Consider the following 22,046-nt stretch of genomic DNA (forward strand, 5'->3'; position numbering starts at 1 on the left):
GGAAAGTGAAACTGATCAAATTCCAGGAAAAGAAGACTGAAGGTCGAAATCTCTGGTAACTCAGTGGAAGCATCCTTTAACGATGCTTTGAGAGAACGTGAAGGCGCTCGCAGGAATCTGACCATCAGTCCAGGGCGAGTCCCAGGAAACAGCTTTTTTTTTTTTTTTTTTTTTTAATTGCAAGTGAATATTTTATTATTCTTGTTTGAAAACAAAACAACTTAAAATTTTTTTTAATATTTATTTTTGAGATAGACAACGCAAGTGATGGAGGGGCAGAGAGAGACAGACAGACAGACAGACAGATAATCCCAGCAGGCTCCGGACTCCCAGCTGTCAGCAAAGAGCCCGACGTGGGGCTCCAACTCACGAACCACAAGTTCATGACCTGAGCCGAAATCAGACACTCAATTGATTGAGCTACCCAGGCGCCCTTCAAATTAGTGTTTTTATTTTCTTTCGGTAAATACCCACTAGTGGAATTATTGGATCTCATAGTATTTCTATTTTTAATTTTGGGGGGAAGCTCCATACTGTTTCCATGGTGGCTGCACCAGTTTAGATTCCCACCAACAGTGCGCAGGGTTCCTTCTTCTCCACACCACATCCTCTCCAATACTTGTTATTTCTTGTCATTTTGATTTTAGCCATTCTAACTAGTGTAAGTTGATATTTCTTTGTGGTTTTGATCTGCATTTCAGTAATTAGTGATGTTGAGCATTTTTTCATGTGTGTCTTGGCCATCTGTACATCTTCTTTGGAAAACTGTTCAGGTCTTCTGCCCATTTTTTAATTGGATTGTGTGTTTTTTTGGTATTGAGTTGTATAAGTGCTTTATATATTTTAGGTATTAACTCATTATTAGATATATCATTTGCTGCTATCTTCTCCCATTCAGTATGTTTTCTTTTGTTTTGTTGATGGTTTCCCTTGCCGTGAAAAAGCTTTTAACTTTGTTGTAGTCCCAACAGTTTATTTTTGCTTTTGTCTCCCTTGTAGTAGGAGACATAGCTAGAAATAATGTTGCTATGACGATGTCAGAAAAATTACTGCCTTTGCTCTCTTCTAGGATTTTTATGGTTTATGGTCTCACATTTAGGACTTTAATCCATTTTGAGTTTATTTTTGTGTATGGTATAAGAAAGTGATTCAGTTTTATTATTTTACAAGTAGCCATCCAGTTTTCCCAGCACCATTTGTTGAAGAGACTGTCTTTATATATTGTATATTTTGCCTCCTTTGTTATAGAGTAATTGACCATAAAATTGGGGCCTTATTTCTGGGCTCCCTAGCCTGTTCCACTGATCTGCGTGTCTAGTTTTGTTCCAGTACTATACTCTTTTGATTACTACAGATTTGTACTAGATCTTGAAATCTGGTATTGTGCTACCTCCCGCTTTGTTCGTTCTCAGGATTGCTTTGGTTATTTGGAGTCTTTTTGTGGTTCTATAATATAATATTTGTTTTAGTTTTGTGAACAGTGCTGTTGGTATTTTGATAGGGAATGCATTGAATCTGTAGATTGCTTTGGGTAATATGGACATTTTAACAATATTAATTCTTCCAATCCATGAGCATGGGATATTTTTCCATTTGTTTGTGTCATCTTCAATTTCTTTCATCAGTGTTTTATAGTTTTTGGAGTATGGGTCTTTCACCTCTTTGGTTAAGCTTATTCCTTGGTATTTTATTATTTTTGGTGCAACTGTAGATGTTTTATTTTTTAATTTCCCTTTCTGCTACTTTGTTATTAGTGTATAGAAAAGCTACCCATTTCTGAGTAATAATTTTGTATCCTGCCACTTTACTGAATTTGTTTATTGCTTCTAGTAGTTTTTTGGTGAAGTCTTTAGGATTTTCTGTGTATAGTATCATGTTGTCTGCAAATAGTGACAGTTTAACTTCTTTACCAACATGGATGCCTCTTATTTCTTTTACTTGTCTGATTGCTGTGGCTAGGACTTCCAGTACTATGTTGAACAAAACTGGGGAGAGTGGACATCCCTGTCTTGTTCCTGTTGAGATGGTCAGATGATTTTTGTTCTTCATTTTGTTGATGTGGTGTATGGTGCTAATTTATTTGTGAATATTGAAGCATCCGGACATTCCTGGAATAAATGCCACCTGATCATGGTGAACGATCTTTTTAATTTATTATTGTAGGCGGTTTGCTAATATTTTGTTGAGGATTTTTGCTTCTGTGTTCATGAGTGATATTGGCCTGTAGTTTTCTTTTTTTGTGGTGTCTTTGTCTGTTTTTGGTATCAATGTAATGCTGCCTTCATACAATGTATTTGGAAGCTTTCCTTTCTCTTCTATTTTTTGGAATAATTTGAGGAGAATAAGAATAATAACATTTGTTAAATGTCTGTTAGAATTCCCCTGTGAATCCATCTGGTCCTGGACTTTTATCTTTTTGTAGTTTTCTGATTACCAATTCAACTTATCCATTTTTTCTAGGTTGTCCAGTTTGTTGGCATATAATTTTTTGTACTCTTCTATTATAATCCTTGGTATTTCTGCGGTGTTAGTTGTTACTTCTCCTCTCTCATTTCTGTTTTTATTTATTTGGGTCCTTTCTCTTTTTTTCTTGATGAGTCTGGCTAAGGGTTTGTCAATTTTGTTTATCTTTTCAAAGAACCAACTATTCAGTTTCATTGATTTTCTCTATTATTGTTTTAGCTTTTGTGTCATTTATTTCTTCTCTGATCTTTATTATTCCCTTTCTTCTACTCACCTTGGGTTTGTTTGTTTTTCCAGTTCCTTTAGGCCTAAGGTTAGATTGTTTGTTTGGTTTTTTTTCTTATATTTTGAGGTAGGCCTGTATTTCTATATACTTCTCTCTTAGAACTGCTTTCATTTTGTCCCAAAGATTTTGGACCATTGTGTTTTCACTTTCATTTGTCTCCATGTATTTTTTTTTTATCTCTTTTTAAAATTTCTTTGCTCACCCATTCATTGTCTAGTGTCATATTATTTAGTTTCCACATGTTTGTGTTTTTTCCTGTATTTTTCTTGTCATTAATTTCTAGTCTCATACCGTTGTGGTTGGAAAAGATTCATGGTATGATTTCAGTCTTCTTAAACTGATTAAAGCTGGTTTTATGGCCTTATATGTAATCTATTCTGGAGAACGTTCCAAGTACACTTGAAAAGAATGTGTATTCTGTTGTTTCTGGTTGGAATACCTTCTATATATGTGTTGTGTCCATCTGGTCCAATGTGTCATTCAAAGACATTGTTTCCTTATTTGTTTTCTGTCTGGATGTTCTATCCTTTGATGTAAGTGGGTTATTAAAGTCCCCTCCTGTTATTTTATTACCATCAATTTCTCTCTTCATGTCCATTAATATTTGCTTAATGTATTTAGGTGCTCCAGTGTTGGGTGTGTAGATATTTACAGTTATTGTATCCTCTTGTTGGATTGATCCCTTTATCATTATGTAATACCCTTCTTTGTCTTGTTATGGTCTTTGTTTTAAAGTCTGTTTTGTCTGATAGAAGTATTGCTACCTCAGCTTTTTTTTTCTTCCATTTGCAAGGTGAATGTTTTCCCATCCCTTCCCTTTCAGTCTGTATGTGTTTTTAGGTCTGAGGTGAGTCTCTTATAGGCAGCATAGATGGGTCTTGTTTTTTCTTTTTGGTTTTTTTTTTGTTTTTTATTTTTTTATCCATTCTCCCATCCCATGTCTTATGATTGGAGCATTTAGGCCATTTACACTCAAGTAATTTCTATACCCAACATGGGGCTTGAACTCACAGCCCTGAGATCAAGAATCACATGCTTAGTCACACTGACTAAGCCAGAGAGGTGCCCCTCAGCCATTTCCATTTAAAAAAATTATTGACAGGTCTTTACTTATTGCCATATTAAAATTTGTATTCTGGGTGTTTTTGTAGATTTGCTTTTTACCTTTCTTCTTATCTTGATCTCTTTCTTTGTGGATGATGAGTTTCTATTGTGCTATGTTTATCTTTATTTTTTCCATATCTGTCACAGGTTTTGGGGTTCTGGTTACCATGAAGTTCATGTATAACATCCTAAGTAAATAGTATTTTATATTAATTTGATGGTCATTTAAATTCAAACACATTCTGAAAAAAAAACCTTTCTTTTTCTATTTTACCTTCTCTTCCCCTTTTATTCCCTTTTCCACATTTTATGTATATGTTGTCATATTTTACCTCTTTTAATCAGAATTTTCTAATGTCTAATTATGACCATTTCTTTTCCACTTAAAAAAAAAGCTTATTTATTTATTTTGAGAGAGAGAGAGAGATGAGGAAGAGGCAGAGAGAGAATCCTAAGGTGGTTCTGCACTGTCAGCACAGATCCCACTGTAGGGCTTGAACTCATGAACCAGGAGATCATGACTTGAGCTGAAACCAAGAGTCGGACACTTAACCAACTGAGAGCCACCCAGGTGCCCCCATTTCTTTTCCACTTAAAGAAGTCCCTTTAACATTGCCTCTTAGGATGGTTTAGTGGTGATACACTCCTTTATCTTTTGTTTGTCTGGGAAACTCTTTATCTCACTTTCAAATCTGAATGATAACCTTGAGTATTCTTGGTTGTAGGGGTTTTTTTCTTTCAGTACTTTGAATATATAATGCCACTCCCTTCTGGCCTACAAAATTTCTACTGAAAAATCAGTTAATAGCCTTATAGTTTATCCCTTGTAGGTACCTTTTTGTTTCTCTCTAGCTGCTTTTAGGAGTCTCTCTTTATCTTCAGTCTTTGATGTGTTAATTATTACATGTGGTGATGTGGACCTTCTTGGGTTTCTCTTGCTTGGAACTCTCTGTGATTCCTGGATTTGGATGTCTATTTCCATCTTTAGGTTAGGGAAGTTTTCAGTTATTATTTCTTCAAGTAAATTTTCTACACTTTTCTCTCTCTTTTCTTCTGGGAACCCTATACTGTGAATGTTTGTTTACTTGATGTTGTCCAAGAGATCTCTTAATTGATTCCTTGTTTTTAAAATTCTTTTTTCTTTTTGCTGTTCAGCCCCTGTGTTCTCCATTACCCTGTCTTCCAGATGGCTGATACACTCTCCTGCCTCCTCTAATCTACTGCTGATTCCCTCTAGTGTTTTCATGTGTGTTTTATTTCAGTTCTTGTATTCGTCAGCTCTGACTGGTTCTTTTTACTATTTTCCATCTCTTTACTGAAGGTCTTACTGAGTTTTGCCACTCTTTTCTCCAGCCCAGTGGGCATCTTTATGATCATTACTTTAAATTCTTTATCGGGCATATTTCTTATCTCTGTTTCATCTAATTATTTTTCTGATATTTTTTCTTGTTCTCCTTTTGTTTTTTCTTTTGCAGAATATTCCTCAGCCTCCCCCTTTTGGTTGGCTTTCTGTGTTTATTTCTGTGGATTAGGTTGAATGGCTACTTCTCCTAAATTTGTCTTGTGAAAGGTATTCCCTGTGTAGATTGTGTATGTGGTGACTGCTGGCTGGCTGGAGCTGTGGCTGTAAATGCTAGTTATTCTTTTAAACAGTGGCTTTTTACAGAAAGAAGAAAGTAATGATAGGAATAGTGATGATTGATGATGATGATGATGATGATGATAATGGAAAGATAAAATAAAAGAAAGGAAAACAAAATAGAGAAAAAAGCAGAAAAGAAAAAAATGAATGAGAAGGAAAAAACAAAACCAAAAAGAACAAAATTAAAACAAAATGGGACAAATTTAAAAAAATAAAAAATAAGAAAATAAAAATTAATTAAAACCAAAATAAAATTTAAAAAAATACAGCATGGTTTATTTTCTGTCTCCCAGCACTACAGCGGTTGATGTGGGCTTGTGGACACTGGGGTTGCTGAGGTCACAAGCTCTCTATGATGACTGGACCCACCACTTATACTTTCTAGACTCTGTTCCACTCTGGGCTTGTAAGGTGGAGGGGAGGGAGCATCCCCACAGCTCCTCAGCCTTTTTATCGTTTGTTTTTAAGAGAGAGAGAGAGAAAGAGAGAGAGCATGGGCAGAGTAGGAGCAGAGGGAGAGGGAGAGAGAGAACCCCAAGCAGGCTCTGTGCTATCAGCACAGAATCTGATGTGGGACTCAAACCCACGAACCATGCGATCGTGACCTGAACCAAGATCAAGAGTCGGACGCTTAACCAACTTAGCCTTTCTCACCTCTGGCTTATTTTCTGCCCCAGTGAGACCAGGGCTGGTGTGGGCTTGTGGATCCTGTGCTTGCTGAGGTTGCAAACTCCCTGTGACCACTGGACCAGCCTGTTACGGTGTCCATACTCTGATCTGGGCTTTTAAGGTGGATGGGAACATAGACCGTGTCGTTATCCAGTCTCTCTGACCTGGAGAGTGTTCCTGCAGCTCCTCCACTACTTGGCAGTTTTCTTGTGTTGTCTCTTATATGTTAAGAGACTAAGCCCCAGGACAGGGGGCTCTGTTCTCAGTCCTTCAGTACATTCCCTCCGCACTGCCATTGGCAGCGTTGGTGGTCAGGGTTCCCTTCCTTATGGTGTCTCCGTCTCTCTGGCCATTTTCTCTATCTTTGGTTGTTCAGTAGCTGTTCAGTCAGCCCTCAGTACTTCCGGGGAAAATTGTTCTATCGATGGGTGTGATTTGGTGTGCCCTGGTAGAAGAAGCCAGTTCAGGGTTTTCCTACGTTGCCATCTTGGACCAGAATTCCCAGAAACTGCATTTTTAATAGCAGTGTGCAGGAGATTCTGATGTAGGGATTTCTGGGACCACATGATGCGAAAGACTATCCAGAAATATTCTGTGAAAAGTAGTTTCTTCCAGTAAATTTACTCCTGGGAGACAATTTGCAACTGGAGACCTGGGTTAATTTTGTGTGTTCAGTTTACTAGCTGTGGGATTGATTATCCATTAGTCAAATCACTGAGTCTGAATTTCCTTCTTGCCCCACGCTAAATACAGGAAGCCACGCCTGGGAGTGCAGTTTAGCTCTCTGAGGTCTCAGGCAATCCTTTAGTTTTCTCAGCTGTAAAATGGGAATAGTGACCCATGTAATAATGTGTCATGGCTGTCTGATAAGTTCATGTATTTATGCTTCAAGTCTTGAAGCAGTGATATTATCCTGAGAGATTTTTAAAAAGTTTTTCTAAGATTTCTTGGTCATGATGTGTATATACATAAAAACCTAGGGACCATAGTTCTTATGGCTGATTTGATGAAAGAATGGTCAGTTGGATAGGAGAAAGGCTCCCTCCATTCTGCAACTACAGAAAGAAGAGATGCTTGCGTAACAAAGCTGGCATATGGTTTTTCCAACAGCAGGCATATCAGGAGATATCTCGAGCCCAGAGATTATTGTTGTATCTAGGGAAAGTAACCTGCAACTTGGAAAAGTCTGTAATTCTGATTGGTTGTCTTCCTTAACAATCTGTTATCCTGATAGTAATAAAGTGGCATACCTTTATAAATGGTACAAATACTTGTGATACGATAAGAGGTGTCATACCCTTACACCCAGGTAGAAGGGGCCCTTGGCTTCAGCCCTGTGCCTTAGAGGGCCTCACATGTCATAGACAAACAAAAATGTAAATTTAAAAAAAATTTTTTTTAACATTTATTTATTTTTGAGACAGAGAGACAGAGCATGAATGGGGGAGGGTCAGAGAGAGGGAGTCACAGAATCCGAAACAGGCTCCAGGCTCTGAGCTGTCAGCACAGAGCTCGACGCGGGGCCTGAACTCACGGGCCCGCGAGATCATGACCTGAGCTGAAGTCGGACGCTTAACCGACTGAGCCACCCAGGCGCCCCCAAAAATGTAAATTTTTAAGAGAGCACATAGCATCTCTGTTGCTCAGAATGTGGTGCTTAACCCTGGCAGATCTTAACCCTGGCTTAGGCTTGTACACCCTAAGCATGCAGCCCAGGAGCAACGGGTCTCTGTGTCTTACCTTCTTTGCTGAAAGAGAAGGGAGGTTGTACGGTGCAAGTTTCCGTGTTGTGAGGGTACTGACTTGAGAGCCGCACATGGGTTTGGAGGGGCTGGGAGGGGCTGAGCAATGAAGTGGTTAGATTAGGGAAAAGGCAACTTTTCCTTTTCTGGTCAAAGCCTTCCTGTCAGCTTGAATACAATAGACTCTTATCTAAGAAAGAGTTATTTTCCAAGTACAGTGGTGCCGGCTGCCTACTTTCTTCTTCTCTTTCTTATTCTAATTCCTGGCTCAAGAAGTACTTATGAAGCAGTACAGTATTTGTACCCATCGCATATGGTTGAATAACATCCTGCATATTAAGAAATTCACAGTCCTCTTAAATCTGTACCCAAGTAGACCTAGATTTCTACACCAAGTCAAATTTCCTTCTCCATTTGGACCCTTCTTTTGTGCCAGTTTGCCCATGAATGGTTGTTTGGCAGAGGTGTTTTAAAGTAAAATGCTCTCTGGGGCACCTGGGTGGCTCACTCGGTTAAGCATCTCTTGATTTTGGCTCAGGTCATGATCTCACGGTTCATGAGTTTGAGCCCCACCTGAGGCTCTGCACTGACAGCATGGAGGCTGCTTGGGTTTCTCTCTCTCCCTCTCTCTCTGCCCCTCACCTGCTTGCACTCTGTCTCTCTCTGTCTCAAAATAAAATAAACTTAAAAACCAAGTAAAATACTCCATAAATAAATAAATAAATAAATAAATAAATAAATAAATAAAGGCACCTGGGTGGCTCAGTCAGTTGAGCATCTGACTCTTGATTTCGGCTCAGGTCAATATCTCACAGTTGGTGGGATCAAGTCCTGCATCAGGCTCTGCACCATCAGCATGGAGCCTGCTTGGGATTCAATCTCTCCCTCTGCTCTGGCCCCCCACTCATGCTCTCTTTCTAAATAAATAAACAAATAAAGAAATAAATATTAAAATGATAAAGACTAGATTTTCATACTCTACTCAGACAACAGGCTGGAGGATTTCTCCCAACATATCTGTGGAGTACAAAAGCAGTGAAGCAGCAACAGTATTTAAAATGCTAGTCATACGAAGGGTACAATACAATGAAAACAAACCTAGTGGCTAAAAATAGAAGGCAATGAAAGAAAAGCTTGCTTTCTTTATATTCATTTGGAACAAGAGTCAATTCATCAGTTAAGGAATCTACTTTTTGGCTATTATGAAATTTTTAACAGTTATATTGAAACATAATCCATATACTGTGCAATTGACCCACTTAGAGGGTACAGTTCAAAAGCTTTCACCATTTCACAGAGCTGTGCAACCATCCCCGCAGTAAATTTTAGAAGATTCTCATTCCCTGGAAAAGAAAAGTCCATGCCCCTTTGCTGTCACCTGTGATTCTGCCATTCACCCCAGCCCTAGGCAGCCACTATCCACGTTCTATCTCTATAGATTTTCCTTCTGTGAACATTTCATATTAATACACCTTTTGTGATTGGCTTCTTTCACTTACCATAATATTTTCAAGGTTCATCTATGTTGGAGCATGTATCAGTACTACATTTATTTGCAATAATTGTAATAAGTACCACACTTTGTATTGATGAGTAATAATCCACTGTAGGGATATACCATATTTAATATGCCAATTTATCAGTTGATGAATCTACTTTTTGGCTATTATGCATAATGCTGCCATGAACATTCACGTCCAAGTTTATGTGAATGTGTTTTCATTTCTCTTGGGTATATAGGAATGGAAACACTGGGCTGTATGCTAAGTCTATGTTTAACCATTTGAGGAACTGAGGAACTGTTTGTCTGAGTCGCTGTACTGTTTTATACTAAGGATTTTAGTTAGTTTCCCTTTTTTCTTTCTCTTTTCTTTTCTTTTTTTCTTTTCTCACATAAGCTCCACACCCAGTGGAGCCCAACACAGGGCTTGAACTCAAGACCCTGAGATTGAGACCTGAGCTGAGATCCAGAGTCGGCTGCTTAACCGACTGAGCCACCCAGACACCCTTAGTGTGTCACAGCCTCCCAAGAAGCTACAGGTCACCAGCAATGAACAATTACACTGTAAATCATACTTACTTGTCAATCCTAATTACTCCCTTCCTAAAACTAAGTGATGAGGGAAATGGTAGAGGAAGGAGGGAGAGAGGAGCATATCGTCTCTGGGTGGAATCCACATTTCCCAGGTTGGCGTCCAAGGTCGATTGTGCACACAGTGGGGACCTTACAGTCTTACCTGAGTTTATCTTCAGGATTTGGACCCTTCCAATGTTTCTAGTTGCACTGGATGTAGGTTGTGAAAATCTGTTGACATGAGGTAGGAAGGAAGATAAAAATGGAGCATGACTCAAGGTCTGCTGCCCCTGGGGGCTGTCTCTCAGCTCTATGGAAAAAGGGGCTATGAGCAGAAGATGACGAACCTTCCACTGAAGACTCTAATGCTGGCAAATACTCAGTATTGCTTAACACCCTTACTCCTTACTCCTTACTCCTTCACGGGCACTAACACAGGTGAGAACATCTTTGGCAGGATATCAGTAAGCTCTCAAGGTGGCAACCAGAGGCGATATATCGAGGCAGTTTTATGAGCAGAGGACGTTAGTGCATGTAGGTGGGAACAATATGAATAACAGATGTGATTAGAAAATTCTGTCAGGCTTGTTCCTCGACACCCGTGAGATGCCTCCTCGAATTAGCTGGGTGGGTATCCGAGGGGAGTCACATGCCCTGCACTGAGAAATGTGGTTAAGAGTCAGGGAGTTTTGACTCATTCCAAATAACATGGCTCCATTTGTTGTCCCTGGATAGCGAGATTTCAGGAAACATGAGCAACCAACATAATTTTGTCTATTGTTTTCTAATCATTTCTGTCAGCGTTAAGTCCTCAAATAAAAATTGAGTATAACACATTATATCTCTTCCCTGTTCTTTCCACCTGTGTCCTTTCAGGATCCTGAAAGGATCCAAGCACTGGTTTTGCTGGCGTCACTTGCCTGGACAAGATGGTGTGCATCCAGTATACCTTCTTTGGCACTCCACAGACGCCAGTGGTTCTCTCTCAAGGTTGGCCTACCTGCCCATCTTACCTTCCGCTCAGAGCACCCCTGCCCTTCCTCCCCAAGCACCAGATCCAATAATAAGGAAGCTAAACCTTTCCCTGAGATGTATGCTTGTTCAATTCAGTCCAGTGGAATGAGTTTACCGTTGCAGCTGGTGTGAGTTGTATTTTCCACTAGAGGCCTCTTGGAAAACAAGAGACTTCGGGGCCTTTTGTCTCTTTCTATTCTTTAATTAATAGGAAAACCTCTCCAACAGGCATTTAGATTGCCTCCAGGATGGAGCATAAAAGAGAATGGGCGACAGTCATTTCCCGTAAAGGAGGTCAGAAGAGGAGAGAGAATGCGGATGGCAGCACGTGGTGTTAACAAGATATAACGGAAAGAAGAGAGGGAGCCCACCCTCTGGCAGAGTGTGGGGTTGGGGTGTTTGTGTGCATGAGGGTGCATGGTGGTGGGGGTCAGGGTGTAAGCTGAAGTCCTGGATTCGTAAGGTAGAGGGGAAAAAAGCCTGTAGTATTCAGTGGTTAGAATGTTAGACCAATCTGGGTTAATATATAGTTTGTAACCCGCATGACATTCCGTTAATCAGTAGCTGGGTCTGGAAGACTTAAGGTGCAGCAAATTTTGAAAAAAACCAGAAACCGCCCCCCCCTTTATATTCCATCACCTCTAAGTTATTTATTAATTAAATCTATTGCTTTATTCAAGAATCGATGCTCTGCATACCAGTGATCTCAAGTGCACACAACACTATTGTTTTTTAAATTTATTTATTTGTTTTGAGAGAGAGAGAGAGAGCTCGTGAGCGAGCATTAGTGGGGGAGGGACAGAGAGAGAAAGGGAGAGAGAGAGAGAGAGAGAGAGAGAGAGAGAATCCCAAGCAGGCTGCGTGCTCAGCTCGGAGCCCGACACGGGGCTCAATCCCACGACTGTGAGATCACGACCTGAGCTGAAATCAAGAGTTGGATGCCTAACTGAGCCACCTAGGTGCCCCCACAACACTATGTTTAATGCAAAGATAACATGAAAAGTGTTGTTATATAGTTGCAATTTTTCAAAATATAATTTATTGTCAGATTGGCTAACATACAGTGTATACAGCGTGCTCTAGATTCCCGTGATTCATTGCTTACCTACAACACCCAGTGCTCATCCCAATGAGTGCCCTCCTCAATGCCCATCACCCAAAGTTGTAATTTTTCATTTAAAAAAACCTTGAAGTTTATATAATGTTTTCATTTCTTAGTAAAAATGTTAAATATACTTAAATCTATTGAAATATACTTGACATATAACACTGCAGCTTTAAGGTTGATTTGACACATTTATATACCATAATATGATTGTAGCAATAGTTACTACCTGTATCATGTCATATATTTATCATTTCTTTTCTGTGGTATGAGTAATTAAGATCTAGCCTCTTAGCAAGTTTGATGATTATAATACGATATTGTTATCTACAGTCACCATACTACACATTAGATCTCCAGTACTTTCTTATTAATCAGTTGTAAGTTTGTACCCTTAAACATCTCTCCTATTCCCCCAACCCCCAACCCCTGGTAACTGCCATTTAAATTTAAATTAATCAGAACAGGCAAACCTTTTCCAACCCAGAGGGTGACTGATGGTCTCAGGCTGGGTCAACCGACTTTGTTTTGGTTCACATGGACCCTGATGTCATGGGGCATTCAGTATTTACCTAGAAAACCCCAGTCACCCCAAGCAAATCATGAATTTTGTGGTTTCCTTGAAGATTTTCAGGGTGAAAAGCAGTTTTATATCACCTAATATAAAAACGTCTAGTCGGGGGAAAACCCCTCCATTATTGATGTCATCTGACAAGACCTTTCTCTAGGTCCTTGGCTTCCAAAGGAGCCTTCTGTTCTGCTACTTTCCCATCACCTTGAACCTGGGCACTTTTGAACAAAGCACGACTTCATCTTACAAGGAAATTTTCCAAATAATGGCCAAGAAAATGAAAATTTTCTCCATAGGATTACGGTCTACAGTGACAAACCAGCATTCTCTCTTTCTCTATTTTGCCTACTCGATCCCTGTCCCTACTGGTGTAATATTTATTTTTCCACATGTTTTAGAGAAATGTATTATTTTGGTTTCTAGCATCTGCGCACAATCCCCTTTTTTATTCTTCACGCGCTGTGTTACAGGGAGGGTGGAATGGAAGCGAAACCTCCCCACGTGCCTCCCAAAACCCTTGTACTGTGATTGCCTGATCCCATGGCTTGTCCTGGGTGTGTTCCTTCTAAATTCAACCTGTTCTCTGCTCTCTTTTCTTCAAACTACGTTCCCAATTCAGTTAATGGGACAGTTGAACTCAGGTTGTATAGGACAATCTAGATGGAAGACTGTCTGGGGGGAGGAGGCAGAAGTGGGGGAGAAGACACACCCAGCCCTATGTAGGCTTTGGTGCCCCAGCCTTTAAATGGAAACAGCACTTTGGTGTCTATGCAGGGCCAAACCGTATAGGATCTAAGGGTGGAAAAACATTACAAAAAATGGACCACAGTGTTACAGATGTGAGGAATCTGGCTGCTTTATATAAACATAAAGACAAACCCAAAGCACCACCCAGGGAGGATGACTAAGGGAATGTCACAATGCATAGTGCTCCCAGGAGGTCAATTCGGAACTAGCCCTCTTACCAAGTCCCAGGGCCACCCCCCCTACTCCAATCTAGTCCCTGTCTCAGAAAAGCCTGAGTGATCCATGTGTAAACACTCTACGCAGTGGGTTCCTCTGTAAACCTGGTCCAGACTGGTGGCCAGTGGCTCGGTCCAGGCCTACGCCATACCAGTTGAGAAGTATCTTGAACACAAACTACTTGGTGGAGGGGTTTCTGCTTCCCTTCCTGTCACCATCCCACGGGCACCATATCCTGATTCCTCATTCCTCAGGGGAAGATGCTGAAGGGAGGAAGCTTCCAGAATCCAAATGCCTCTCAGACTTTTCCTCTGCTGGCCGCATCTCTGTACCCATCTCCTGAAGAAACTCCAAGAGGTGCAAAGCGACAGAATCCGCCCCGTTTTTAGAAAGCCTGACACTGGCAATTTTTTGCAGCTTATTTTTCATCTTTTCTGTCTCCTTTGAGTCCTGCTTTATTTTCACACCCTGTATGAAATGGTGGATGGCTCTGTCCTCGCTCTTCAGCTGGTAGAGCTGGAAGTTGCCATAGCGCAGGTGGAGGACTTGTTTGGCTACGGGAGAAAGCTCTTTGCAGAATTCCTTTTGGAAGTAGCACTCTGCTTCGTCGTACTGACCTGCTTGTGCATAGAGGCAGGCCAGATAGGAGCAGACACAGGGGTGGTTTGCATCGGCCTCCTCCACTCTCTTCAAATGATACACAGCTTGCTCAATGGCTTCCTGTAACTTTTCTCTTCTCCAGGACATGCCATTCTTTCCTGTGTCCTGTAGGATATCGAGGACTTTTGCCCTGTAGCAGCACCCAGTGTAGTAATGCAGATAGGCATTGTTGGGCATGCCTTCTAGAGCCTTTAGAAGCAGTTCGATAGCTTTGTCTAGGGCTCCTTTTCTTTTAAACAGCTTCGCTGCTCCACAAAGCACGTCGGTTGCACACGGGGCCCCCTCCAAAGCTTCCTCCACAAGCCTCTCTCCTTCACCTTCTTCCTTCATCCCCTGAAGTTTCAGAGCCAAGAGCACTTTCGCATACCGGTTGTCAGGATTCAGCTGAATGGCCCGCCTCAGAGGGTCGACGGGATCCTGAGGCAGCGGCCAGGTGTCCAGACGGTAGCTCGCAATGGCCAGGCCAGAGCTGAATTCTGCGTTCTGGGGATTCCTTTCCAGAGCCTTCTCAAAGCACACCTTGGCCCTCTCGTTGTGCTTTCCTCCACACTGTAACCGGGCCCACCCCTCCTCACAGTCCATCTCAGGACTCTCGATTCTGTAGGGGCTGCGGAACTTCTCGCATACCCGTCGCACCTTGTCCACATACATCTGAGCGTCTGCGGGTCTGCCCAGGTGGTAGTAGACCCAGGCGTAGTTTCCCCAGGTGACCAGACTTCTGATGTCTGCCTGCTCCGCGTGCTCCCGCTGGATCAGCTCCTCAGCCCTCTGTAGGCACCCCAGGGCAGCCTCATCGTGGCCTCTGCGGTGTTTTATGTAGGCCAGTATGTTGAACACCGTGGCTTTGAATTCGTTGTTCTGGAACTCCGTCGTGTTACATACCTCGTCTTCAAAGTCATCCAACGACTTTCCTCCCTCCACCAAGTTCCACGTGAAATGGCATTTAAGTTGCCGCAGACAACTCTCCAAGGTGTTTCTGGTGGTCTCACTGGAGGGCGAAACAGAGAGATGGACACTTTGAGACACAGCACGGGTTCTCCAGGAGCAGGGCAGACACAACTCTCCTCTCCTCCTCAAGGGTGTTCACCCCGTTCAAAAGAGAACAATATTTCCTGTTTGTTTCTTTCTATATTTTGGCCTATGCATTAAATGCACAGAGACTCAGGGATTGGGTGACTGGGCAGCAGAGGAATTAGGGAGAGGGCAGTGGTGGAGTTGGGGGAGGGATGCTCTGAGCCCGGGGCTGGGTTTCCCTGAACAAGGTGGTTTCCATCAGGTAGTGCTGGGTCAAGCCTGGGGGAAGGGATTCCAGCCCACGGTGGACCTGATGCGGTTTTGAAGAAAGGCTATTTGATTACTTTCTGTTTCTGTTCATCTTACCTAGCATTTACTTCCGTGTTTTGAAGATGTTAGCTTTAGAATGGACTATTCTTTTAATGTTTTGCCGGCTTGATTTTAATCTTATTATCCCTCTGAAGTTCAGCTGCATTTTGTCCCCTGTAGTTTTAGTTCCTTAGTTCTTTGTCTGTCCTTTTTAGCATTATTCCTTTCTATAGCCTATCTTATTAATAAGTTTTCCATATATCCTTAATTGATTTTCTTTGTTTATCCAAACTTTTTTTTTAATCCCATTGGCTTTGTCTTGTCTTTTTATTTTATTACTATTATTATTACTATTATTACTATTTTTTTAATGTTTATTTTTGAAAGAGAGAGACAGAGCATGAGCAGGGGAGGGGCAGAGAGAGAGGGAGACACAGAATCCAAAGCAGGCTCCAGGCTCTGTGCTGACAGCTCAGGGCTCAAACTCACAAACTGTGAGATCATGACCTGAGCTGAAGTCAGATGCTTAACAAACTGAGCCACCAAGGTGCCCCTGTCTTGTCTTTTTATTAATTCAGCATTCTCTGTCCTCATTTTATCTGCACTTTTACATTTTAACCATTTAAATTGTATTTCAATAATTCTAAATTCTTACTTCTTCTGCTTTTGTATTATTCTACCCCTTAATTTTATTATATATGCTAGCAATGTTTTAAACTTTTATTTTGGAATAAAATATAATCATTTTTTTCTCCCCTCCACCCCCACCTCTATTTCTTAGTCTGGAGATTTCTGTTCTTAACATCTCCCATTGTGTTGGTCTATTAAAAATTTTGCATTTGTTGCTTTAATTATCTTTGGAAATTTTATTTTTCCTCTCCTATGGTTTGCTTTCACTCATGGTGTTAGAAGTGCAGCTCTGGGAGGGGGCTCAGAAGACAGCTAGCATCTTCTGTTATGGGAAATGCTCCTTTTCCCTTAAGGTACTCTTGAAACTCTTCTGGAAGAATTTTCCATTCCCTTCAGTGTTAGTTCTTTAAAATGGAATGGAATGGAATAGAATGGAATAAAATAAAATAAAATATAAAATAAAATAAAAACTCTCCACCCCAAAACCCCATCTTAGATAACTTCGGCGACGAGAAGGTTAAAAATCATCAACTGCCCCAAATCGTTTCTCTGCATTGCCTATGTATTGGAGTCCCTGAAATGTTGCTCTTTCTCACTTAAAACATTTTTTTTTCTTCAGGGTATATGTTAATTAGCCCTTTTATGAGGAGCTGATATTCTAAATGTTACGAATTCTGACATAGACAAGCAGTAGATATCTGGGAAGTTACATAACGCGGCAAATACCACTGTTGAAATGTTGTCCAAATGGAAGATTATATTCCTCCATTTTCTTCCTGTCCCCTATCTTTCACTTTTGATACCCTCCCCCACCTCCATCCCCCAATCTGATGACTAGATCAGGGCTGGGCACCCAAACTCAAGTGGAAGCTGGAAATGGAAGTACAAGGAAGCTGGTTTTCTGGAGTCAAAGAGAGCACCGTGCACACTGGAGGTGTCATGGCATCCACGATCTGCAGCACACAATGGAGTGGCTGTGACTGGCTACACATGCACAGGACAGAGACTCTGGGGCTCCCAAGCTCTCCTTTGTCCTGTTCTGGCCCTCCAGAACAGTGGCTGGCTCTAGTCATGTGTGTGGGTCCTGTGAGCCCTTCCAGGAACTTTAAATCAGTCCCTGTTCATTTCTGTTACTTGAATCAGATGGAGACTCAACTACCCCAGGTAGAATAAACAGAAGAGATGAAGGAAAATGGGTAGGAGTTCCTGCTTGGGGAAGGACCCTCTGTCCTTTCAAAGCCCTGGATAGGTCTTAGTGAAAAGCCAGGATGTCTGAGCCTCTTGATGTAATATGGGGGTTGGTGTGTGTGTGTGTGTGTGTGTGTGTGTGTGTGTGTGTGCGTGCGCACACACACACACGCACACATGTATATGTGTGTGAGCCCAGGAGAGTGCCTGGTGCGGTTTCTGTCACTGTAATGACAGCAGCCTCCCCTTGAAAAGTTCACGTCCGACCTGATCTATTTTCCTTCTCAATAAGGTTTCAGGAAGATTCCCTTAGCACATAAGCTCTTTAGCAGCTTTCTCATTCTATAAAAGAAACAGAGTGAATACAATTGAAATTATTGCCAACATATAAAGCATATGGTCAATTGTGCATTTGCAGGAGAGAGGCATTTACTATACACACTTAGGTAAAATCCCTTTGAGCAGCCATTCAAAAGCATCCAATTTCACTGTGTGATTATGGGCTTTTATTTCTACCAGTGAATCAGAAGCTGGTTCCAGACACTTGCTTCCTGGATTCAGACTTGTGAAAATTATACTCCTGATACCTCTAGAAGCACCAACTGTATACACACAACACTTTCTTCCCCTGCTTCTGGTCTGGATGAAAGCCACGGTGATGGTTGTTTACTGGGCTCAGAGCCAATGCCGTTACCAGTGTCTTAGAGCAGTTAGAAATGGACATCCTTGGACCTCAACCTAGGATTACCAAATCCGAATCTGAAGTGGGGACTTGAGCCCAGGAATGGTCTTCAGCAAGCCCTCCAATTAGATCTCATGCATGCTCAAATTAAAGAACCACTACCTTAGAGTGCAGGGCCAGTGCCTGGTGACAGTGCCCATAGCTAAGGGACCAAAGACAATTAGGAGAGATACTGATAGGTCTGTGTTCTTAAGGGGAAGACTCTAAGAGAGACCACGCTGAAGTTCTAAGAAATATTTCTTTTTTTTTTTTTAATTTTTTTTTTCAACGTTTATTTATTTTGGGGACAGAGAGAGACAGAACATGAACGGGGGAGGGGCAGAGAGAGAGGGAGGCACAGAATCGGAAACAGGCTCCAGGCTCTGAGCCATCAGCCCAGAGCCTGACGCGGGGCTCGAACTCACAGACCGCGAGGTCGTGACCTGGCTGAAGTCGGACACTTAACCGACTGCGCCACCCAGGCGCCCCATAAGAAATATTTCTAAATATTCTGAGTTACTCTCAAACAAACATCTGGAAATAGATCAAATCTTTCTCTTTCTTATCAGACACACGTGTAGAGGAGCAGAAAAAAATATCATTTCAAGAAGAGAGCAGGAAACTTATAGAAGGAGGGCAATGTATCCCCTAGGAAGTAAGTGCCGGGGTGGGTGTCTCCAGATTCTGGAGCTCCCAGGCCTGAGGCATAGGCATCTAGTCTGTTCACCCCATCCTCACGCTGGAGAAAACAGAAATCTCCCTTCCTACCCTTCTTCCTTCCCGGGAAATCTTATGTTTCTGAGGTGTGAGAGCATTTTTGAGGTGGGGGCTATTTTCTCCAAGCACCCTGCCTCCAATTCATACTTCAGAGAGAAGGACTCTAGCTAATCAGTAGCATTTGGAGGTAAAATATATTTCTATTGAGTGAATGAATACATTTTACCAGCCCTAATACAAATCTGAGATGAATGAGCACATTAAAAGTAAAATCTAGCTTATCATGAGCTGGGGTTGCTACCCAGAGTACATTTTAACAATATCTGCCCAAAAGAGATTGTTCGTTAAATAAGAATCCTATTAAAAGCCCCCACTTAATCCTTTCAAAACAAAAGAGAGTCTACAGGAGCACTTCCCCCAGATCCATCTTTACATGAAGCACCTGCCTGATGAAGCATCTCTCTCTCTCTGCCTTTCCCCCACTCCCTCCCTCCTCTGGACCTCAGCTGTCAGCTTCCCTGGGAGAGACGCCCTAACAAAGCTTGACTGCGTGGGGCAGAAAATAACAGAAATAAGCCAGCCAGCTTCGGTAAGACAAACACACGACTACAGACAGATGCGCAGCAAGGCTACAGGCAAACACTAAAGCAAAACAAATCGGGAACTCGTGTTTCAGGGCATGGCTGTATAGGATTTGCATTCCACAACGAGATTGATTGGACATTTTCAACACCATCAGAGCAGGCGAATCTTTACCTCATGATCACGGGGCACTTCTCAACTGTTCTGAAAGGCTGCAGCTCAGACCACTGTGCTCTCCGGAAATCTTCCTCCTCTGCCTCAGAGAGATGCTAAGGAGACCTATATATGGAAGCATCACCTGGTTTCTTTACCTCGCTTTCTCCCGCAGTTGGCTTGAGGAAAGAGAAACTGAAACTGGAAAGTGAAACTGGCAAGACTCCTAGGGAAAATGAACCTTGAGTAAGGGCCAAGCCTATAGCACCCCCGCAGCCCCACCCTGCAGTGAGTCAGAACTTCCTCTTTGTGACTGTTGTGATGTCCTAGATCAGCTGACATCAAGGCAGCCCAGCGTGGAGAAGGATGCATACACGTATCAAGCACCAAGCACCCTGCTTCATTACTGTAATGTTAACCCATCCTCACTCTGCCCGCCCTTATCACCAGTGTGGCCCACAGACCCCTGTAAGGGTTGGGGTTTGTGTTGGTTTTCTTCACCACCGAATCTCCAGTCCCTGCAATAATACCCAGCACGTGGTAGGCATTCAAAGGGTAGAGGCTGAACGAATGACTAAATGATTGGAACTGTGGGCTCTGATGTCACCTGTCTGGATTTGAACCCGGGCTCCACGTATATGCCGTGATGCTGGAAATTATTGAACGTTTCCCTGTGCATTAGTTTGTTCTCCTGTGAAATGGGGATCCCACTATTCCTACCACCTCGTAATGGTGTTGTGAGCATCAAATGGGCGAAAGCATGAGATGTCCTCAGAATAACGCCTGGCACGTGATAAGTACACACTAGCTTTTTTATCATACTCGAGAGCTGAAATCATTAACCAAAGAGACCAGAAGGGAAATCTTTGATGTTGCCTTTTCTGGAGGTTTAGCTCCTCTGTCCATCCACCATCCGCCCTTCATGATCACTAACCTAAGCCAAACCCGTGCAAGCTGTGGGCTTCCCTGAGCACCACAACATTTAAAATCCCTCGGGTCGCCCCGGTATCCAGCACCCGCACATTGCAATGCGCAGCCACGGAGGTTCGTGACGATGGAGGACAGCTACTTTCTTTGCCTTTTCCTTATTCAAACCCTTGATCGCAAAGGGGTTACCGTGTGCCTAGACCCAAGAGGACAAGAGGTAACAGCACCGGGCGTCGCTGAGGCCGGGAAATTACACAGAGCACGAGTGAAACCTATTCTCCATGACAGGTAGTTCCATCCTGGAGATAGCATTATTTATGGTAGGCTTTGTATTCATAGGGGTGGGTGCAAGCAACAGCTAGGTTCGTTGACAATCCTCTGCCCTTTTATCGGGACACGCGGCCAAAGCTATCCCGGTTGGAAACCCTTACTTTTAGGTGTCATTCAGGAGTTACCAGTTCTAGTATGTATTTATAGAAATGCATGTTAGATGTACAGGAACCACTGCAGAAGGAAACTAGGAACACTGTAGAGTTTGTTGTTTGTATTGAATCTGCATTCAAGAAAACTATTGGACAGAAGTGTTTAAATCTTATTATACGGGTAGCAGGTTGGGGGCAAGTAGGCTATAGCTGTGTTGTGAAATGCCCAGAACTATTGTTCTACTCTTTGGAAATCTATCCGGCCAGTGGCTTTGTATAATGGGTTCATGACACGATGTACCAGCTGCTTTGGCAGCCAGGGTAGTGTCAGAATATGCAGTGTGGATGCAAAATAGAAACTGAAAAAGAAAACCCAACTCTCTCCTGGTAATATTTCCATTTTGAGAAAAATGAAACTGAACTCCCTGAGAGTTGCGATTATTCTGGCCCTTACAACTATTGATGTGTCTGTGTCCAGAATACAGGGTCAGGGCTGTCCCTGTCTCAGCCTAGACTAAGAGAGAGTCCTTGTTTGCCGTTCTGAGAGTGGGGAGGGCCACCTGAGTGGCTACATCAAGTGCAAAGTGGTATAATACTCTAGTTCCCATGTTGCCATCAGACACAAGAAGTATCAGCATCCGGCCATCAAAAAGAATGGAATCTTGGCAATGACATGGATGGAACTAGAGGGTATTATGCTAAGCGAAATAAGTCAGAGAAAGACAAATACCATATGATTGCACTCATATGTGGAATTTAAGAAACACAACAGATGAACGTAGGGGAAGAGAGGAAAAACAAAATAAGATAAAAACAGAGAGGGAGGCAAGCCATAAGACACTCTTAAACACAAAGAACAAACTGAGGGTTGTTGAGGGGAGGTGGATGGCAGATGGGCTGAATGGGGGATGGCCATTACAGAGGGCACTTGTTGGGATGAGCACTGGGTGTTATATGTAAATGCTGAATCACTAAATTCTACTCCTGAAACCAATATAAAAAAAAAAGAAACTAAAAAAAAAGTATCAGCATCACCCTGGGATGTGCCACATATGCAAATTCGCAGGCTCCATCCTGGACAAAACGCATC

General features: G+C 42.1%; 1 protein-coding gene across 1 annotated transcript; it reads right to left on the minus strand.

Moving 5' to 3' along the window:
• Nucleotides 1–12,010: 12,010 nt before the first annotated feature.
• IFIT2 (interferon induced protein with tetratricopeptide repeats 2) lies at nt 12,011–19,836 on the minus strand. The gene is made up of 2 exons (XM_015079080.3): nt 19,629–19,836; nt 12,011–15,281 (listed from the first exon to the last, which is right to left on the minus strand). The coding sequence occupies exons 1-2, from the start codon at nt 19,631–19,633 to the stop codon at nt 13,877–13,879; spliced, it is 1,410 nt and encodes a 469-aa protein (XP_014934566.1). The 5' UTR covers nt 19,634–19,836; the 3' UTR covers nt 12,011–13,876.
• Nucleotides 19,837–22,046: the final 2,210 nt, after the last annotated feature.

This window comes from Acinonyx jubatus, chromosome D2 (genome assembly GCF_027475565.1).
Source record: "Acinonyx jubatus isolate Ajub_Pintada_27869175 chromosome D2, VMU_Ajub_asm_v1.0, whole genome shotgun sequence".
Taxonomy (NCBI): domain Eukaryota; kingdom Metazoa; phylum Chordata; class Mammalia; order Carnivora; family Felidae; genus Acinonyx; species Acinonyx jubatus.